At 42.7% G+C, this 22,336-nt stretch overlaps 1 protein-coding gene across 1 annotated transcript in view; it reads right to left on the bottom strand.

The window, feature by feature from the left end:
- Positions 1–22,336, bottom strand: part of ATP10A (ATPase phospholipid transporting 10A (putative)) — a 123,903-nt gene that overhangs the window by 75,228 nt on the left and 26,339 nt on the right. Inside the window, exon 2 of the mRNA XM_018563400.1 lies at positions 15,710–15,914. Coding sequence (XP_018418902.1) covers positions 15,710–15,914 — 205 coding nt within the window. The remainder of the gene's footprint in view (positions 1–15,709; positions 15,915–22,336) is intronic.

The raw sequence follows: 22,336 nt of genomic DNA, 5'->3' as shown, positions 1-22,336 counted from the left end.
GGGGCGGAGCTTTCTTTTTAGTGGGCGGAGGTGAAGAAGATCAAGGCGGGAGCGGTGGAGGCTGCTGCTGGAGTGTAAAGGTAAGTAAGAAGGCTGGGTCGGGGGGGATAGGACAGCAGCAGATGTGTCTTGCTTGTTTCGGGCGCAGCGTGAAGTATCCAGCCGGCGCAGCAGCCAATGAGTAGGAAGCGGTGTTATCCCCGCCCCCTCATCACACAGAACGCTGCCGAGCTGCTGCGGACACGAAGGAGGAGATGTAGGGAGCTGGGACTATGAAGGTGACATGGGGTCTGGCAGCGGAAAGCTGTGGACGTGAAGGGGGGATGAGGGGAAGCTGGGGACATGAAAGAGGAGAGTGTTTTTTTTTCTTTCTAAAATTTCTGTTTAAAAAAAAAAAAGTATCTATTTTTTTCTTCTTGGGGGGGGCTTCATGGATTCTTGCATCATCGGGGCCCTGAGGTCACTAGTTACGCCTCTGGCAGCAATGGTGCGATGTTCCAAATGATGGTCCTAAATGCAGCAACTCTTTGCTTTTATTGAGGTATTTACAACCGGCCTTAATTACTAGGCATGCTATGTAATCACCAATAAAAAAGTTGTGTCACATCATTACAAACAGCGCCCTTGGCTTAAGCAAGCACTAGCACTATCCGGCTATGTTCACACAATGTGCGGATCAAATCTGGAGCAGATCTGCAAACGCAGTGTATTTTTTTTGCCACATTCCGTTATGCTTTTTTTTTTTAGCTTGAAAAAATGGGATTTCAGGTGCAGTCCCGTGTGCTTGTGTTTATGCGTTTACTTGCATTCCAGACCAGAGAAAATGAGACGAACAGTATCTTTTTTTTTTGTCTGGACCAAAACAAACTGCACTGGTGTGAAGAGAACCCAGAAATACTATAGGGATACATTGGGATGCTTTTTCTGGTCCGAGAACAAACTGTTCTGGTCTGGACATGGTGTGAACAAGCCCTCAAACCACATATTTTGTGACAACAGGTTACGGAATGTTAGGAAGTAAACTACATAAGGTGACGGCAAGTGAACTCTGACTCCTGGGATTTACTGTACACAGATTTTCCCATGGCACCAAGTAGAGCAAACTCTTTGTGCCAAGCTGCGGTGTCACTGTTTTCCAAGCATTCTGTTTTTTCACAATGTATATTTAATCCGATTTTAATTCAAGTTAGTTTATCATGACACAGGATTAATAAAGAAGCCATTATTAAAAGTACCAACATATTTTTGAGGATTTGTCAACATTCTGCTTCCAGCACAGGGATTCAATAGGTTTTGTACTGCATTAGCAATTCTGTTCTCATGTAGGATAAAGAGTTAAAGTTAATACCAATATAATACACCAAACAACTGATCATGAAAGCTGTACATCATACAGTGTCCTGCAAATTGACGCACCAATCTGAAACAGACAGGAAAAGTATACTACCAATGTATAAAACTCAACAAACGAGTACTGCCTATTTCTTATCAGTGGCATTTATACACCTGTCATTTGCAAATGAAAAGAACAAAACATGGCAATAAACTAAAGCTGGTCATGCAGTAGAATTTTATTTAAAAAATTTATTTTTGGAAAGTTTGTTCAATTTTCTAATTAATGGGGTCAAATTGATGAATGTTTTTCGACCATAGGAGGTGGAAAAAAAAAAAAAAGGCAGGATGGAAAATTCTTATTAAAATGAACAAAAATCCAACAGTACGGTTTTCATTGGGGAAACTCCCTTCATTAAAAAAAATGATTAAAATCAATCCACATTCTAATGCGTGTTTGTCATGCGTCTCTTGAGTTTAATGGGACCTAAAAAAACAAACTCGGCAAAAAAGCTTGGGTAGCAAATTTTGCGACAAGTGTTCCACGTTTTTGGCTTCCACGTTTGTGCGCATTTTAATGCGTGCAAATGTGGGGCAAAAACTCATGTCTTCCTGGCCACGTTTGGGGTGCCATTAGAGATTAATGGCAGCACAAACGTTTGGTGTACATTTATGGAACGTGCAGGTGTGAATGCGGCCTTATACTCCAATCTGTGTCAGTTTACTCCAATCTAGGGCTGCAACAACTAATCGATTTTGAAAATAATCGTTAGCTGCAGCTCTACTCCAATCTGTGTCAGTTTACCCCATTCTGGCACTATATGTCCTTATAAATCTTTCACTGCTAGAGCTGTTTTTACATTTTTGTTATTATTCACATTTTACATCTGAAAATTATTTTAAAATCTGAAAAAATTACCTGAAAGCATAAACCTTGTAGAATAAAATGGTGGCAGTTGAAAATTTTTATGCCACATGATATTAGAGCAACTCAAACAAACAAAAAACACAATACATTATACTCAATTGGGCAGGGTCCTCCTAACCTACTGTTTCTGACCTGTATGTCAATGATGCTTAGTGTTTTCTTACTTGTCTTGTCTAAACGATTGTACAGCACTGTGGAATATGTTGGCGCTATATAAATAAGTAATTGTAATATAATACCCAATTTGTTTGTAAAATATAAAAAGGTGAGGTTGTGCCAAGTAAATAGATATCCAAGCTGTGCACTCTTGAAATTACAAAAAAATACAGCACCCCCAATTGTCCATAGGCGACGATTTAGGCCCCATTCACACTGAGCGATTTTTGCAGCGATATCGCTCATATTTCCATGCGATATCGCTCTGTGTAGCTTCTTCAATCCATTTCAATGGAGCTGTTCACATCTCGCCGCTCAATATCGCTTGTAGCTCGTCGCTCCTACATGACCCTTTTTTCTTCTACGGATTTCGAGCTCCTGATTGCCTACAGCCAGATAGGAAACAGTCGCGCAATATCGCACATATAAAATTGCGCGATTTTCATGTCGCTCAGTGTGAATGGGGCCTTAAAAGCCTGTACAGGTCATCGTTACATGTTTGGTGTCTATTTACCCGACGTGACCCGATCTTTTATATTTTACCAAAAAACTGGGTAATAATAAATGTTTCCTAACATAATGTAAAAAAAAAAACTTTTTTTCCCCAAAATTTTCTGTAATTTTTCCTAAATTATAGTAAAAAATAAAAACCCCAGTGGTGTTTAAAATACCACCAAAAGAAAGCCCTATCTGTCCCCAAAAAATGGTATAAAATTCATTTCAGTACAGCGTTGCATGACGGAATAAACGTCAGTCAAAGTATCGCAGCGCTGAATACTGAAAAATGGCCTGGCCAGGAAGGGGGTCTAAACACCTGGTCTTGAAGCGGTTAAAAGGTGACAAAAGTGGGTTATATGTGTGTAAAGAGCTGAGAATATTAGGCGTTAACATGTTGTCACGGATCTCATGCACCTCATGGCTATATATATCGCAGCATGCTGTTTGGATTTGAACACATTTGTTGGTTCTCACCTTTAGGCCTGGTTCACACCTGGGCGTTTTGTAGCGCGTTCGAACGCTCTGCAAAACGCTCAAACACTGAAATCCGATTATTTCCTATGGGTATGGTTCACACCTGGGCGTATTACAGGCCGTATGAACGCGCTCCAAAACATCCTACACCCAAAAGAAGTACAGGAGCTTCTTTGGGGCGTTTTTGTCGCGCGTTTCCATTGGGATACAGCCAAGTAGCCCTCGGAAACGCGAATCACGGTAAAAATGCATGTCATGATACGCGCATATTCGATATGCCTAGGTGTGATCCCAGCCTTAGTTTCAACACTTTTTCCACAAAAAACATCCCCTGCCACTCTGCCATACTTCCACTCGGTCATGTTTTCAAATGTGGAAAAACAAGCCAGCTACACTACTGGCGCAAATAATTTTTTCCTGCATTTGCAGACAATACTAAAAGTAAATAAAACATGGAGACAATGAAAGCACAAACAACTTGTGGCTATCCCTGCACTGCAAGGGTTAAGTGCACGTTTTGGTCTAGGGACCAGAATAAAGAAGATATACTCATCTGATCCTCGGTCCTTCAGCAGTGAGCACACACCTCTCTTCCCCCCCTTCACTCCTGCTGTGGTATGTCCTTCTGGGTCCTCACGTCTATTACAGGTGAAGAGACTTGTATTAGAAGTGATGACATCACTGGGACTTAGATATCAGGAGCCCAGGTGAGAAGAGGCTGCAGTGACCCAGGGCCGTCGGAAGGATGGGTGAGGCATGCAGCTGCAAGGGGCGGCTGCCAGGGCTGGACCTGGTGCTCAGGAGAGGTAAGAGGTGGTTTGGATGCAGCGCTGATCGCCTCACATTACCATCTCGCTCACGTGCAGCTCTGCCGCTTATTGGCTGGTTCCCAGATTTGGGGGGAGTTGAGAGAGGCTGCAGTGCCGATTACCTCAGTTTTCTGTTCTTGCCTCGGGCTCAAAAGGAGCTAGCTACAGCTCTGCGAGGACCCCAACATCCAGGTGGGATAGAAGATTGAGTGCATCTCCTTTAATGCAGCCCCTAGGGAAAAACGAGCCGTTAACCCTTGCAGTGCGGGGGTACCCCAATTTCAAGGGTCAACTTTTTTTTCCAGACATTAAAAGGATCATTTCTTTTTCCCTCCCTCCCAATGTTAATGTTAGCACTTACCTTAAATGTCTCTTAATCCGATCTTTCCTGATGTTTTTATCTGTCTCTCCAGCGGTGCGGCGGCTCTCCGATCCAGCGCTGACTTCTCTCTGCTTGCAGGCACTTCTGATCCAGCGGTGTCTGCATGCGGGTGCACGCGTCCACAGACTTGCCTTGCGTCTCTGCTCATCTCCTGGCCGAGAATCCGAACTGCTCATGCGCCCGCCCCAACATGCTTTGCGGCTGCCCGAACAGTTTTGTTTTCTCGGGCGGGAGCGCGCAGCGAAAACAAGGTAAGTTTAAACCGCTGTTAAAGCGGGTTATAGACAAACAGTTTTTTTTTTAAATCTACTGCTTGCTAGCCGTAAATATAGGCAAAAAAAAACGGGAGGGTTTAGAACCCCTTTAATCTTTAAAGCTCAACAACGGGCAGAACAACTTTCAGTTAAATATAAGCTCCAGAAGCCACAGGGAGATATAAATTAACTTTGTGAGCACCAAATGCCTTTGCAACCCCAGATATTACTTGTAAAAGTAGCAGTGACTTCATCACTTTGCTGAACATAGCCTACACAAAGAGCAGAGCAGTGCGAGAGACCCAGCAGACCCCACCCACTACAGGCTGCCTGCAGAAAACTAGGAAGCGGCAGATAAAAGTCCAGCCACCCTGTACAAGGGGAGAGAGCAGCAATGACCAGTCATTATTACAGAAAGTTCCTGCACGGAGGCAAAGTTTCATGCTGGATTACTGCTGAGATCTGGACGAAGTACACAAAAATCACACCAAGATTCAAGTAACAATACACATGACTCTTGTATTAAGAGAACATTTACTTTTTCCAGAGTTCAGCTTTAAAAACACCAATCATTAAAAGAAAAACTAATTGATCAGAGTAATTTATGGATTTTATTTATTTTTTGCTTAAAACAGGAAAAGAAAGATTTGCTTTCTGTTTGTCTTGCTTTCCAAACCCCCATCTTTTTTTTTTTTTTTTTAACGCTGCATAACAGACCCTATTTTTGGATATAAGCATAACTAGGAAAAAGTATAAACGACCGAGTGGAAAACATTACAACCTAAACTACTGGATCACCGTTCCACCAGGAAACCAGTAGAAGTTTAACAGAAAAGAAAGAAAGTGAAGTCCAAATCATAAAAAATAGGTTTTACCTAACAGACTTAAGAAAGTAGAGCAGAAAGTTCCTTGCATGGAGGAAAAAATGATTATTTCTCCGATTTAAGGGAACACAGAAATACAACAACTAAATCAGGAGAGAAGACTCCCTTGAGTACATATTTTTTCCCCTCTGTACCAGAAAGGATCTGACTTAACAGACTAAAATAGAATGTGAAGGAACATTCACAAAAAAATATGTAAAAAATAAATACTTAGAGGGAGTGTCACAGATTCTGGTGTACGGATGGAAGCACATTTTATTTGGTTGCATCAGATTTCTTGCTTCATCTTTAGCAATCAGTGTTCACAAAAAAAAAAATTCTTACATTTCACAAACATTCTAAGAAGCAGCTGGAAAAGTTACTGATGGGGAAAGGGCAACTAAGAATAGTGGGACTGCACTGCTGCTCAGATCTAAGAGCAGTTGAGCATACGGCGAACAGATTTGCTAGCTGCACACAGACTGATGGTCTAAAATCTTGCTCATTATATGAGCAAAACATTCCATTAGCAGCCCTGGGTGGGTGTGGTAGCTGAATGCTTGCAATACAGAACACACATTGATGCCTCACTCACAATCTGGGTCCTGTGTAATAGCTGGGTAAACTATGATTGATTGGAATGTAGCTAGGTGGGTCGCAGCTAAAGCCAATGTTTTGACAACACTAGAAAATAATCTGTCGCCACTTGTTCTTTCCACAGACTATAAAAAAATAGAAGTGAATGGAGAAACAGTCATATGGTAATATTACAGGCTGGTAAAGATGTTTACTTCCCACTACTGCCATCTTTATTATGGAAGAAACCACTTCCGGGAAAACCTAAGTAAAGAAGGAAAAAAGTTATGCGCTCATTGTCATACATATAGATGTATTAGAGAACAGTATGAAGCTGTTAAAGCAAGAACGGTAAACTCTGTAGTCTGGGCTAAGATACTAAGGGATTTATATTTCTACAGGGATGACACCTTCCTGTCTTACTGGTGGACCATGTGACAGTCTCTGTCCTTCTCCTGAGATGCAGTACTTACACAAGCCTTCAGATGCTGCTGTGCATGGGGGCTGGATGTCAACTGGTACTCTTGGGATCAAAGAGGATTAAGATTTAAAAAGTGAAAAGGGACTAGAGAAGGGGCATATATAGCCTTTACCATGAGCCACCTACCTTGCCCTACACGCTTTTCTAGATTTGCTAGAACTACAAGCACCAGTATGCCCTGTGGGGATTGCTGATCTTGTCTGTCTGTACAGAACAAGTAAACCTTTTCCAGTTCATTGAGAGATGTTAAATCATCTGACAGATAACACGCTCTTGAGAACAGTTTACTGAAAGACGTTTAGGAGCAGAGTATTTTTTACCTTATGGAGTGGGTCAGGATGCAGGGTCTGTCCTACTACAATATAGGTAAGAATTTTGTCTTTTTGATCTACACTCACTTCCTTGTTTATACAAGGAAGGATGGATCCATGCTTTCATGCCGTTTACGCCAAATTCTGACCCTACCATCTGAATGTCGCAGCTGAAATCGAGACTCATCAGGCAAAGTTTTTCCAATCTTCTATTATACAATTTTGGTGAGCTCTTGCAAATTGTAGCCTCAGTTTCCTGTTCTTAGCTGATAGAAGTGGCAATCGGTGTGGTCTTCTGCTGCTGTAGCCTAATTGGTGTGGTCTTCTGCTGTTGTAGCCTGTTTCAAAGTTCGATGTGTTGTGCATTCAGAGATCCCATTCTGCATACCTTGGTTGTAATGAGTGGTTAGAGAGGCAACAGTAACGCAAATATCAACTTCAACCAGACTGGCCATTCTTCTCTGACCTCTGGCATCAACAAGGCATTTTCGCCTAGAGAACTGCCGCTCACTGGATATTTTCTCTGTTTCAGCCCATTTTCTGCAAACCCTAGAGATGGTTGTGCATGAAAATCCCGGTAGATCAGCAGTTTCTAAAATACTCAGACCAACCGGTATAGCACCACCAATCAAGCCACTTTCAAAGTCCCTTTTCTTCCCATTCTGATGTTCAGTTTGAACTTCAGCAGATCGTCTTGACCATGTCTACATGCCTAAATACATGCCTAAATGCATTGTGTTGCTGCCATGCGATTGGCTGATTAGATATTTGCGTTAATGAGTAGTCGAACAGGTGTACCTAATAAAGTGGCCAGTGTATGTAGGATTACATGTCCCACCATGCCCCCTGGTGTATTTCTACTGTCCTCGTTGTTCCTGTTAAGCTCATACTTTACCGCTTGCCAATTGCCAGTTCCATCTGTATATAAAAGGACGGATGTCTCGCTCTTGACAGCGCATTGCCATAAACCGCTTTTATTTTTTTGTGCATGCATGAGCAGGACAGTGTAAAAATGTGTTCCAGCCGGTGATGGCTGTTTACATACAAGCAGTCAGGTGGAGTCTAGAGCCACCCCATCACTTGTATGAGGGTATGCGAGTGTGTGGCCCATCCCCTCCTACACAGGCTATCCCAGGCTTTGGATCGGCACGGAAGGTCTGTGCACATTGATTTGAGGGAGATTAGCATACTTCCAGTGGCTGATCTACCCTTCGATCATTGAAAGGGGAAGTGATGTGTATTATATCACTTCCGGTTTCACTGTATCTTCGGCTGCTGTAGCGGTAGAAGAAGGTTTTATAGTTTACCTAAACTAATTTTGGTACGGCGTTGCATGGCTAAATAACTGTCAATGTCTCCGCACAGAATACTAAAAAATGGCTGGGACAGGAAGGTGGTTTAACATAACACTTTAAGTGGTTAAAGTAAAACTGGAGCCAGAGAAAATTATTTAGTTCTGGGTACAGTAGCGGAGGGTTATGACAGTCAGCTTTTTTTTTTGCCATCTGTTTCCCATTGGGGAATTTCCTTCCTGTCCCACTGTCACAAGAGGAAGTGAGAGACAATCCCTCCAAAATGAGGGAACCCCCTGGTGGTCAGCAGGGATACCAGAACTAGTGTTCTGGTGAGACAAGCTGGACCAATGCAAGTATGCATAATCATTTATAGCTGGAGCTCAAAGAGAAATTATGTACAGACAGTAATGTGCAAAGTTTTAGGCAGGTGTGAAAAAAATGCTGTAAAGTAAGAATGCTTTCAGAAATAAAAAGTGTTAGTAGTTTATTTTTATAAACAAAATGGAAAGTAAGTCAACAGAAGAAAGATCCAAATCAATATTTGGTGTGACCACCCTTTGCCTTCAAAACAGCATCAATTCTTCTAGCTACTTGCACACAGTTCTTGAAGGAACTCGGCAGGTAGGCTGCTCCAAACATCTTAGAGAACTAAGCACAGATCTTCTGTGGATGTAGGCTGCCTCACATCCTTCGGTCTCTTCATGTAATCCCAGACAGACTCCATGATGATGAGATCAGGGCTTTGTGGGGGCCAAACCATTACTTCCAGAACTCCTTGTTCTTCTTTACACTGAAGATAGTTCTTAATGAGATTGCCTGAATTTTGGGGGGAGTTGTCCTGCTGCAGAATAAATTTGGGGCCAATCAGACTTCTCCCTGATGGTATGGCATGATGGATAAGTATCTGCTTGTATTTCTCAGCATTGAGGACACCATTGATCCTGACCAAACCTTCAACTTAAATTTGCAGAAATGCAGCCCCACACTTGCAAGTAACGTCCACCATGCTTCACTGTTGCTGCAAACACTCATTGTACTGCTCTCCAGCCCTTCGGCGAACAAACTGCCTCCTGTTACAACCAAATATTTCACATTTTGACTCATCAGTGCAGAGCACCTGCTGCCATTTTTATGCAACCCAGCCCCTATGTTTTCGTGCAGAGTTGAGTCACTTAGCCTTTTTCCACGTCGGAGGTATAGCTTTTTGGTCGCAATTCTTCTGTGAAGACCACTTCTAGCCAGACTTCTCCGGACAGAAGATAGGTGTACCCGGGTCACACTGTTTCCGCCAGTTCAGTGCTGATGGCATTGGACATCTTCTGATGTCAAAGGGAAGTTTGATGTGTCTCATCTGCTGCATTAAGTTTCCTTGGCCGACCACTGCCTCTGTGGTCCTCAACGTTGCCCGTTTCTTTGTGCTTCTTCAAAAGAGCTTGAACACCACATCCTGAAACCCCAGTCTGCTTTGAAATCTTTGCCCAGGAGAGACCGTGCTGATGCAGCATAACTATCTTGTGTCTTGGTATATGGTATAGGACTTGTGACATGAAACAGCCTTCCACAACCCCACCTTAGTAGCAGAGTTGGGTTGTTCCTCATCCAGTTTTAAGCCTGCTACACAACTGTTTATGACTGTTTCAACCTACCTATGAAATTGATGGTTATTAGCACCTGTTTGGTATTATTGGTTAATCATACAGTATTGTAGCCAATACTACAAAATCCCTGACTTTGGCTTCAAACCAGGATCAATTTTTACACTTGCACAGGGTAAGGGTGTAACTGCGCGTTTATTCGCGTGGGGCTGGTTTTATTTTTTTCTGTTTTTATTTACTTTTTAAAAAATTTTAATTTGTTTTATTATTTTTACTTAAATCGCCTTTTTTTAACATTTTTATTTAGTTGCATTTTTAATTAATATTTTTTACTTTTTCTTTTTAACTATTTAAGAAAAAAACCTTTTTATTGTATTGCTATCACACAGGGAATAATAATCCCCTGTGTAATAGCATTTGGTTCATGTCAGAATAGGAGAGACACTAGTATAATAAAAGCAAAAAAACATTCACGCCTCAATAAATCTCTTACTTCAATCCTAGATTAAAATGTTATTGCGGTGTGTAGTGGGTTTTATTCACAGCGTGAGATTCCTGAAACGTGTGTATGTGTGCCATGAAAAAGTATTGGTGCTATTGTTGCAGGTAACCGATGCCTGCTGTGCACAGCTGCTTTATTTTGAAAGTTACAAAGCAGCCATTACGGACAACTCCCTAAAAGCAGCAGGCGACAAAATGTTCCCTGCCCTCATGTCTCCACTCCTAATCACTCATTAGCTCAGAGAATCCCACTTGGTCGTTGCAATTTTTTTTTTGTCACAAAATATTTTTGTAAACATTTCTCAAAACTATTTGGGGCTGCAACGAATGATTATTTTCATAAATTGATTAGTTGGCTGGTTATTTTTTCAATTAATCAAATGTAAAAAAATAAAAAAAAACCATTCTTAATTTAAAATGAAATGCACAAATGCAGTGTTACAAAGTTTACTTCAGAATAAAACTGCATGCACAATGTTTTGCAATCGCACTGCACTGCATGTTGGTATTGTGCGTTCCAGTGTGGGCGATCACACTGTGGGTGGGAGGTGCGCTCGGGATGCCATTGAAATAAATGGCACTGCAACGCACCTCCCGCAGCAGAATTTGTCCAGCCAAAAACCGAAAATTACTTTTTTCCCACATTTTATATATTTTTCAAATAATTGTATAGTAATCACATTGTGCTTGTTTAGCTTCTGCCAGATGACAGCTGCCAATGGCAAGATTCCACAGATAGCAGCTCATTGTAAATACAGCAGGTAATCGGTTGGTGCAATAGCCAGCCTGCTATTGGCCATTTTAACCTGCAATAACCAATAGCAGGCTGGCTATTGCACCTACCCACTGCTTGCTATGCCCTCCTCCCAGCATGGAGGAGACAGCTAGGGGACACAATCAACTAACCAATAATGAGCATAGTTGACAACTATGCTCATTATCGATTAATCGATTAGTTGGTTGCAGCCCTAAAAATTTACTAAGATGAATTTTTGTGCTTACAAACTTAATATCATTCCAAGTTATCTTTTATAAAAAATAAATAAAAAGTCTTTACAGCTCATCAGTTTAGAGTTAACTGACCCTAGAATTATTCCTCTTACTGCAGCGTGCGTGCCAATACCCAGTTTGTGTTTTGCAAAAATCATTTACATTTTCATATGAATGTCCTAAGTGGATGTTTACGGTCTAGTAATGCGCAGGAGATCAGTGGGGCTTTTACATTTGTATTTATATTACTATAGTTTCATGTTTTAAACACTTTTTTAAAATGTAACTTTATTGCGATCACATGGAGGGAAAAATCCCCCCATGTGAGAGCATTGGGCAGGTAACAGGTGCTCTTTATGGAGACATCAGGGATCCATGATCTGACCTCTATCACGTTCTTAGACACAAACACCCCCGGCACCAGATTACTAGAAGGAACACAATCAAAGTGATTCTATGTCCTCCTGGTGAATCTCGGCCAGGGTGTCTTTTAGTGTCCCTACCAATATTAGTTAGCTGCCCAATCTTGCATAAGTTCTGGAAGTTAAAGTATCTGAACTTAAAAACAAATCTTGTTCTATAAACAACAAATCACACCACCCTCCATATGATGAAGATCAACAAAACGCAGATATATGTGTCAAGATTGCAGTCAAGCTTGGGTGACAACCATGGCTCTCGCCATAGATACAGTGGAGGAGTGAGTCTAGCCCCCCAAAGAACAGGAAGGTCGTTACTCAGAGGATTACCAGGTTAAAATATAAGGAAAAGATAAAAGCATAATATAGAAAACTAACGCAGCCAGCTCATCTAAGTACTGATAAGCCGAAAGATATACAATTGTTGTTTTTGGGTTTAGATAAGCTTTAAAAGCATTAATGTCAATTGTAAACTTTAAAATATAGAAAGAGGTAGGAGGTCTGAAAAGGTGATGTTCAGACAGATAATCTGTCGGGCCACAGCTGTAATTTAAATAGCAGCCACAATTTGCAGAAAAAAGTACCTTAAGAGCTCAGGAGAATTCACATGAGGCTGGCTAAGGGGTACAGAAACAATATACAGAGCAGAAATTGTAAAAGGCACATAATGACTAAAAATGCATGCTGGAAGCACTGCTGTTTTCCATTTCACCTAGCAAGTCTGAGTGCTCTTAAGGTAATTTTATGCAATATACACATTAATACATGCAGAATACCATTAGCAAGTAAAAACTGTTAACAGAAAACATCCAGACTAGATTACACATATACAGGTGCATGTCTTGACAAACTTGCTTTGAAACTAGGAGGCAGCTAAAAAAATTAGAAGACAGTTTTTCTTTTTTTAAACTAAAAGTTTAAATCTTTATTTTCAACAACAGTTGTAATTTTAAATTACAGTTTTAATTTGGCACACACGGCGATACCTGACGTGTAGCACAGTCGTAGTTTTCGTACGTAGTTGCACTTGAGTTGTGTTTCCAATAGTATGTTCGTAGTCACGGGGGGCCTTTACATTTTTTTATTTTTTTTTATTTTACTTTGCTTTTTTCACACAACTTCATTGACATCACATGTGGGGGATCACAAGCCCCCTATGTGATAGCACATTGGAAATGACAGGTTCTCTTTAAGACCGGTTCCATTAGACCGCTAGTGTCACCTTTTTACCTCAATAGTTTTAGCTGGGGAATGACAGCTGCCTGCTGAGGCATATGAATGAAAACACAGCAGGCCATCGGCTGTCAGTGTTTTTTTCTACCTTCTGGGCACCGGTCTTTGTCCTCTTCAATCCCCGCTGCCTCTGCTGATACAGACGGGAAGAGCAGCGGGGATCGAAGGGGACACAAACTGCAGCATGCAGCGGGAACCCAGTGGGTAGGAGAACAGGAGGAGCAGAGCTGATTTGGAGGAGGTGGCTGGGGACAGTGAACGGGATGATAAAAGCCCAGGCACCAGGATACAATTTCTAGTCGACATGGCGACCTGGTGCCTGGGATTTGTAAAGCCATGTTCCATTATTTAAAGTGACACTAAACTCAGAAGTTACATCTTAAATATGCATTCAAGTACCTTAACTATTAACAATACTGTACCTTATTTGTTTATCACTCAGCTGTAGAGCCTCAAATCATCTATCAATTTGTGCTCACACTGTCCTTCATGAGGGTGGCCAATTTAAAACACATTTGTTAATAGTTAAGGTACTTGAATGCATTTTTTAATTCCTGAGTTTAGACCATCAAGGTGCTATTTATGCTATTAAATAATTGAACACATGCATCTGTAAATGAGTAATCTAGTCTGCATGTGTTTTTTTTTTTTTTAGTTTTCTGTGCATCACTGGGACCGCCCTTAGACAACTGAAACAGGTGTCCCCAGTGGAAGATTTCACCTTACCTCTTGTTTTTTAAGACAAGTCTAAAATTTTGAATTTTCTTTGGGACATTGGCTGATACAGCGGGAACTGTCCATTTCTTAAAGTGAAGGTTGTCCAGATATTCTTCTATGGAGATGTGCAGAATGAAGCAGAGCAAGAACAGGGGCTAGTACCTTGATGAAGACCCAAGGTGCAGTGGAGGGGCCAAAGGGGAAGGCAACAAACTGGTAATGTTGTGTGCTCAGAGCAAAGTGCAGGTAGTGTTGATATGCCAGGAAAAAGGGGACAGGAAAATAGGTTTGAATAAAAACCATGGAACCTTTCTTTTTCCCGGGAAAGTGTCTAAGACCCTCTGCGAGATGAGCTGTACCAGAGCAGCGGAGGTTCACCAATCTCTGCAAGGACGCTGGCAAATTTGACAAGACTAAGTGGGGTGGAGGCAGAGACCGAAATTGAAGCTTTTAGCCTCTGGATACAACTTTCTGGACCCAATTGTCTAAAATGTCCTGGGAACAGATGATTACAACGGCCAATAGACATCCTCTGACTCTGAAGCTGGCCATACACGGAGCAAACTTCAGATGGTTCTTGATGAATCATCTTAAATTTGCTTAGTGGGTGGTCATGTCAGCAGCCTTCTGCTAACAGCTTTTAATCCTAACATCAAAAAGGACCTGGAAGGAAAATTCTCAGCTGTAGTCAATGTTCAGGTATTCTGACTCAGACTACAATAGCCCAGTGGGAGATTCGTCCATCCTAGCTAGAAATCTGTGCCTAAAGGTGCCCATACACTGCACGAGAATCGTGGGAAATCCCACGATCGTACGAGAATCGTGCAGTGTATGGAAGGCGTGCGACCGTTTCTGCTGTACGGTCGCACGTCTTCCGTCGAACAAGCAGGCTGGAAAACCCGCCGGGAATTGTACGATTCTCGGCGAGTTAGTGGCCTGCTTGTTTGACAACTGCCGAACGGGCCGGTGTGCACACGCGCACACTGCCCGTTTGAGGTCATCGCAAGCCCGCCCCTCATTGCAGTCATCGCAAGCCCGATCTGCCTGTCCAAGATGGGCAGATCGTACGTTTTAAAGTACTTTACAACCCTCGCAAGACAAAAGTCTTGCGAGGGTTTTTAAAGTGTATGGGTACCTTAACTCTCACGTTGTACATACATAGCTAGGCGAGTCCAGTGCCATAAGAGAAATTACTGTCTGGCCCTGCCTTTTCTCAGCAGGTTCTGTGTACAGCTTCTGTGACAATGCTGAATATCAGCCGATCCAGAAAGTTGCAAGGTGAGCCCCTTTTGGCTCTAGCGCAACAAAAAAAAAATGTGATAGATGAAAAAGAAGCCTTATAGAAAGGGTTTTTCTTCTCTTAAAAGATGTCCGCTCTCCTAGGACACTAACAAAAACAATAAGCATGCTGAGAGTGGGAGGGGTAATACTGAGCTATCCTAACAGCTTTGTTTTGCAGGTGTCCTTTTATCTAAAGTCAGCAGCATAACCCAGTGTACCCGAATCACTTTACTGTGTCCTGTAATGTACATGTATGTGTTCACTTTGAAATTTGAGCCTACTGTCCTGAGGTGCATTCACACCTAGGCAACAGCCTTTCCGCTAGTTTCTATGTACTTTTCTTGCTCTGCGTTTTACGCGCATGCATTAAGTCACATTAAGTTTTGTAAACAGGCAAGCGTGCGCAAAAATAATAGTGTTTGTGCGTTTCCAAGAGTTTCCTATTGAGTCTATGGGGAGAAACGCACTGTAATCTGCCAAAAAGAAGCTAATTTACTTTATCCAGCGACAGGCGTTTTTCTACATGCGATACTACGCTCTGGTGTAAACGGGGGTTATAGAAATACATGGGAATTCTTGTCTTGTGAACTGGGCCTTAAACAGTTTATGCTTACCAGCTCAGAGAATTTCTTCACTACTTGTCTTTGTTTCAAATTGGTTTCACCATCCAAATTGGCAGTTTCTATGTGACAGAGACCATCTGGATCACTGGAGGAGAGCAGCAGTACATCAGCAGGAATGATCTCATTGCAGCGTAGCTGGATAAAGTCACCAACTTGTACTTCTTTCCAGTATCTTTCCACATACTTCCGCTCACTCCTAAAGAAAACAAACGCAAAGATTTTAGTATCATAATAGGGAAACTATAAAAGGTTGTGTGTCCATTTTATTGGAGAGGAAATCTATGTTGCCAGCACACTAATTTCATTATAAAAAGATTTCGCATTATTCTTAAGTACTGCAAAGGGGATCATGGAGATTTAGAGAAAAGTTGTCCCATGCATGGAGATCACCTTTAATGCAACATTTTGGAACCAGGCAGGTTCCATCATCAAGGCAAAGTGCTATAATAGGTTTCAACATATAAAAAAGCATTACCTGACTTCTCCTGCCTAAGGGTGCCCACACACCTTACGATTATCGTACGATAATCGCGGGAAATCCCGCGATCGTACGATGTTCGTAAGGTGTGTGGAAGCCGTGCGACCTCTACTACTGTAAGGTCGCACGACTTTAAACTTACGGACATGTTTGAAAACCCGCCGAGCATCGTACGATGTTCGGCGGGTTTGTGGCATGTCCGTACGATAACAGCCGCACGGGCCGGTGTGCGCAAGCGCACACTGCCCGTTCGGCATTGCGGTCATCGGAAGCCCGCCCCTCAGGGGGCGTGGCTTGCGATCATCGCAAGTACGATCTGCCTATGCAACATAGGCAGATCGTACGTTTTTTTAAGTACCTTACAACCATCGCAAGACAAAAGTCTTGCGATGGTTGTAAGGTGTGTGCCCAGCCAAAGGGCCTGTTCACACGACGCCCGTTTTCTGTGCTGACCTGATCCGTACGCTCCTGCACTAAAAATGCATCCCAATGTATCCCTATGTGTTTTATGGGCTACAGTTCTCACGTGCGCAGTCCGTTCAGGTTACGACAGAAAAATACTGCATGTCACATTTTGTACGGTCAGGAAACGGACCGGAAACACAAAACTAACCAAAAACGCACTGCAGCTAACATACTGACATATTTAATTTTTTTACCTGGAACGCATCAAAAACGCGGCCAAAACGCACTGCATCAGTAGCACCGCGTCTGCAGATCCGCACCTGATTTCATGTGAACAGGCCCTAAAAGCTTCAATATAGATAGACCTAAGGCATCAATCTCCCCACTAGTTGGTGTGTGTGAAAAAGCCTTGCATGTATACCTTATACAACATAGGTATTCTGGAGGCTTGACTTCCACACCTAACTCTGGTAGTACTGACACTACCCCATGAACCAATAGCTGGCAACCTCCCTATTGTCTGCTGGAACTGCCTTTCCGCACATGAGCAGTGTCCGCAGCATCTGCTGCCTAGTTAATTTAGACTCTGGCAAGTTGTACCACCATGCCAGAATGTTGTTGATTGCTTTTGATCAACTCAGAGAATATCTGTCTGTGTATCTGGGAACCAATCGTAATAAAGATTGATTCAATTATCTTTAAAAGGAGAACTATGGGGTCAGCGTTTTTCCCCCTAGTTCTCCTTAGCGTAACGGGAAGACACAAACTAGCGTCCTCCCGTTACCCTAAGCTCAGTATACCGCGAGCTACTGCTCGCGGTATACTGAGACGCAGCAGCCGGAGCGGATCCCGACGTAGATGCGTGAGTGACAGCTGGCTCTGCCTATCTAGAGGCAGAGCCAGCTGTACCCGCCCCCTCCCCCGTCCGTTCCGCCAGTCAGCGCTGGCAGATCGGAGCGGGGAGAGGGGAATCCAGCCCCTCCCCCTGTCACGGCAGAGAGCCGTGACAGGATCGAGAGATGAGCGAACCTGGTATGTGTTTGCTCACCTCCCGATCTACTGAGCCGACCTGTGACAGTCTCATTGTCACAGGTCGGCTAGAACTATGAGGTGAGTGGAAATCACTCATCTCATAGTTCTCCTTTAACAGATAATTTCTGATAGATTGTATTTTAGTTGACACTGTATGTGTTGCACCGTTCAATGGTGTATCACTTGTTTTTTGTAATTGTTTGTACCTAGATCAATCACAAATAGATACTTGTAGTGGTACCATAATGGGCTTTACAACAGAACTACTCAAATGCAATAAACCAGGTAGCCAATGCTCCTAACAGATTATAGCATAAAGTTAGGCACCAGCTCTCCCCAAAGCTAGAAGATATCTCGAAAGACATTTGTCACCACGGCAGGTTTTCACATTGGAATATTACCCTTCACTTTCTTTTCCAGTGATGGATTTGCCATGACATGGAAACAATGGTCACCAGGACCAAAAATAAAGGAGAATCTCCAAAGCAGATACAGCAATATTCTATCTAAAACAAACCAAAGCATTTTTTACTTTATATACATTACATATACTGTATGAAACTGAGGAACAACTGATTTTCCTATTTCATTTTCTTTTTCAGAGCTAGCATTCAAAGATGTCTTTTGCAATCACTTGTGTGTCCAGATGTCACTAGCTAAATGCTGAAAATTGCATGCTTGACATTGAGCAGCATCTTAAACAATGCCATGGTTAACTTTAAAAATATTACACTTAAAAGGAAACTGTCAATTTATTAAAGTTACAAAAATATACTCTCTATATTACCAAACAATTCAGCAATGCAACAGAATAAGATGAGACAAGAACAACATGCGTGTAATGGTGTTGCCAACTTCCTTAACTGCTGGCAAAGTATATACAGCTGTTGAATCTTTATAGTAATAGAAGTTTCACAAATCAAGTTTCAGTATCTATGATTGCAAGCACCTGTTCCACACAGCATCCTTGCATATCAAATGAGATTATTTTTTCAGTGTTCATATAATTCAATCAAGACCAATAAGAATTAGGGCTGGTAATGATCAAAATTTTCGTGTTCGATTAATCGAAATTTTGTTTTTAAACGATCAATTATAACGCACATATAGATCCAACTACATTGGCCTACACACATACAGCACAGCAATGAAGTAATAAAATGAACTTGGATCACACTAATCCAGCACGTTATTAATCTCACGTGCCCCACTCAATATGGCCGCCGCTTGTGTGGGGCAACTCAGAATAATAACGTGCTGGATTAGTGTGATCCTAGTTCATTTTATTACTTAATTGCTGTGCTGAATGTGTATAGGCCAATGCCTTGGCTGGCGCTCGTGTTGAAAGTTTCTTGGGCAAACTCACCGAGTGGCTCAGTCGGCTAACGAAGGGGGGAGGAGTCCGGAGACGTCACAGACATCGAAATCACCGAACTCCTCCCCCTTTCCCTTCGCTAGCCGTCACGGACATCGATGTCACTGGACTCCTCCCCCTTCCCTTCGTTAGCCGACAGAGCCACTTGGGGAAGGCGGGAGGAGTCCAGTGACGTCACGGACATCGCCAACGGGACTCCCGGAAGCAGGCGGAGAGGTGAGTGTTTTCATTAGCGATCAAAATCATTTTAAATCGATCAAAAAGTTTAACGATTTATCGAGAAATTAATCTTTAATTTTCACAGCCCTAATAAGAATAAAAGCTGACCCAAGTAATTTAAGCAAATATCTAGACAAAGGCAGATCTTAAAGTGTACCTTTACCCCCTTTCACTAAAAAAGAAAACACATCAGTGTGCAGGGAGGAAAGAAACCTGGGATGCGCCGATGTATCAGCAGGAAAATGGCACTTTCGGCATTTAGCCAAAAGTGCAATTTTCAGTGGCCGATATATCGGTGCATCCCTAATACACATACACACACCCCGCTCGTCATTTTACGTGGCCTACCACTTTGTGGCCGAGTTTCTGTTGTTCCCAGTTGCTTCCAGTTTGTTACAATACCACTAAGGCCTTGTTCACACCAGATGGTGCGTTCCGGGCCGATCCTGGTCAGAAGGCACTGCATCGCGACCGGCTCACTTTGTGCGGCAGGAGGGGCGTGGCGGGCCATTGAAGTGAATGGCACCGTAGCCACACCCTCCGGCCGCAATGTGATCGGCCGCACGGGATCGCAAGGCACATTATGCCTGCGGTCCAGTCAAAATAGTGCTAGCAGCATTTTGATTGCACCGGAGTCATAATATGCCTTGCGATCCCGTGCGGCCGATCGTATTGCAGCCGGAGGGCGTGGCTACCGTGCTATTCCCATCAATGCCCCGCCACACCCCCTCCTTCCCCACAAAAAAAGTGAGCCGGCCACAATGCGCAGTGCATTCTGGCCAGAATCGGGCCGGAACGCACTGCACATCTGGTGTGAACAAGGCCTAACAATTGACCGTGGAATATTTAGAAGGAAATTTCACGGAACACCTGAATACAATGATTTGGAGGGGTGTCCCAATACTTTTGGCAATATAGTGTAAAGGTGCCCATACACCTTACGACCATCGCAAGACTTTGGTCTTGCGATGGTCGTATGCTTCTTGAAAGCCCGTACGATCTGCCCACCTTGGACGGGCAGATCGTACTTGCGATCATCGAAAGCCCGCCCCGCTGAGGGGCGGGCTTCCGATGACGGCAATGCAGAACGGGCAGTGTGCGCGTGCGCACACCGGCCCGTTCCGCAGCTATTGGGCGAGCAGGCTAGACGTGCTACGATTCTCGGCGTGTTTTCGAACATGTTGGCTCGACAAAAGACGTGCGACCGTACAGTAGAAACAGGGAGATTTTTTTATTCCTCAAATATATAATTTGATGAACTGACTGACTGAATTTGGTCAGCAAATACAAAACTGTTCTTTATTTCATGCCATGTCACAATGCCAAGTCTAAAGAGGGTTAAAGTATACTGGCATGCCTGTGTCATGATTCCCACCAAAGGAAATATTACTGATGAGAACAGAGGAAGGGGATACTGCCTGGCAGAGGTTTTCTGTGCATATGGCCAAATTAGTATTGATAGCCCAAAATGAGGACCAGCGGAAAGCAGTGCAAATCAGAGGGTTGTTTTGGTGCATCTGCAAATGGCATAACACACACAAAAGCACTTCCAGAAATTAAAAAAAATATTTATTTTCATTGGAATGCTGACATACTGTACATTGAAATATTAATAAATATTTCAAAACAATAGGTGGAAAGATTAACAAAACACAGATTTATTTGGCGTGCCTACAGATAAATGTTTTTAAACAAAGAATTTAGCTTCCAACTACTCCTCCCAAAGCATTTCTCTTCATAGAAAAACTAGACGTTTCTTGCTGCGAGTCACAATGAGGTGAGGTCATTTGATCTGCACAGCTGAACTACAGCTGTCAATGGCTTTCCACGATATACAATTATATACAATCTGGTAATTGTTATCACCAACAATGGCTTAATCATTGTGCACACATCATAGGTGTTATTAAAATGTATCTTTACGAGTAACAAAACAATACAATTCAAGGTGCTTGACCAATGCCCATAGACATTTTAGTTTTTGGTGGCTAGAGGAGTCAGTAAGGTCACATTATATGCAGGAATACAGAGTTCTTTCCCAGCAAAACAATGCTGCTGGCTGCTTGCCTCTCAAGAGCCCACTTAAAACACTGTGTGTTGAGGAAGGACTCTTGGGAGATGTACAACCCCAATTCCAAAAAAGATTGGGTTGCTGTGTAAAATCTACACAAAAACAGAATGCAATGATTTGCAAATCTCATAAACCCATATTCTATTCACAATAGAAAATATATCAATGTTTATCATGTTCAAACTGAGAAAAATGTACCATTTTAAGAAAAAAAAAAGGTCATTTTGAAATTGACGCAGGAAAAAGGTCTCAAAAAAGTTGGGGCAGGGCAACAAAAAACTGGCAAAGTAAAGGTGCCCATACACCTGGCGATTATCATACGATAATCGCGAGTGATCCCGCGATTGTACGATAATCGGTAGGTGTATGGGCAGCATGTGACCGCATCTACTGAACGGTCGCACGACTTTCGTACAATTTTCAGATGGTTGGTAGCGTTCTTGGAAGACTAAAGCCACAGGGGCCGGTGTGCGCAAGCGCACACTGGCCGCTCAGCATTGCAATCATCGGCAAGCCCTCCCTTCAGCAGGGAAGGCTTGCGATGATCGCAAGTACGGTCTGCCTGTTCATGGGCAGGTCGCACAAAATTTTAATGACCTTACAACCATCGCACAACGAAAGTCGTGCGATGGTTGTAAGGTGTACAGCCAGCTTAAGTGGTACTAACAAAGAAGAGCTGGGAGAACATCTTGCAACCAATTAGGTTAATTGGCAACACGTCAGTAACATGAATAGGTATATAAAGAGCATCTTCAAGAGTCAGAGTGTCTCAGAATTAAAGATGGGCAGAGGTTCACCAATCTGAGCCTAAAATTGAAAAACAATTTCAGAATAATGTTAAATGTAAAATTGCAAAGACTTTAACCTCTTGCCGTCCGGCCGTAGTAAAAAAACGGACGGACGGCACTGCAGCATCTGCAATTTTTTTCTGCTCGCGCGCGCCCCCTAGCGGGCACGCACGGGCAGAAAAGACCCGTCCAATGCGAACACCCGGTACCGGGTGTTTCACATATAGGCGATCAGCGGGTCCATAGCCCG

This window comes from Nanorana parkeri, unplaced genomic scaffold, assembly GCF_000935625.1.
Source record: "Nanorana parkeri isolate BGI_ZX_2015 unplaced genomic scaffold, ASM93562v1 scaffold21, whole genome shotgun sequence".
NCBI classification, from domain to species: domain Eukaryota; kingdom Metazoa; phylum Chordata; class Amphibia; order Anura; family Dicroglossidae; genus Nanorana; species Nanorana parkeri.
Note: the sequence above shows the minus strand (reverse complement) of the source record. Positions and strands in the feature narration are given on the sequence as shown.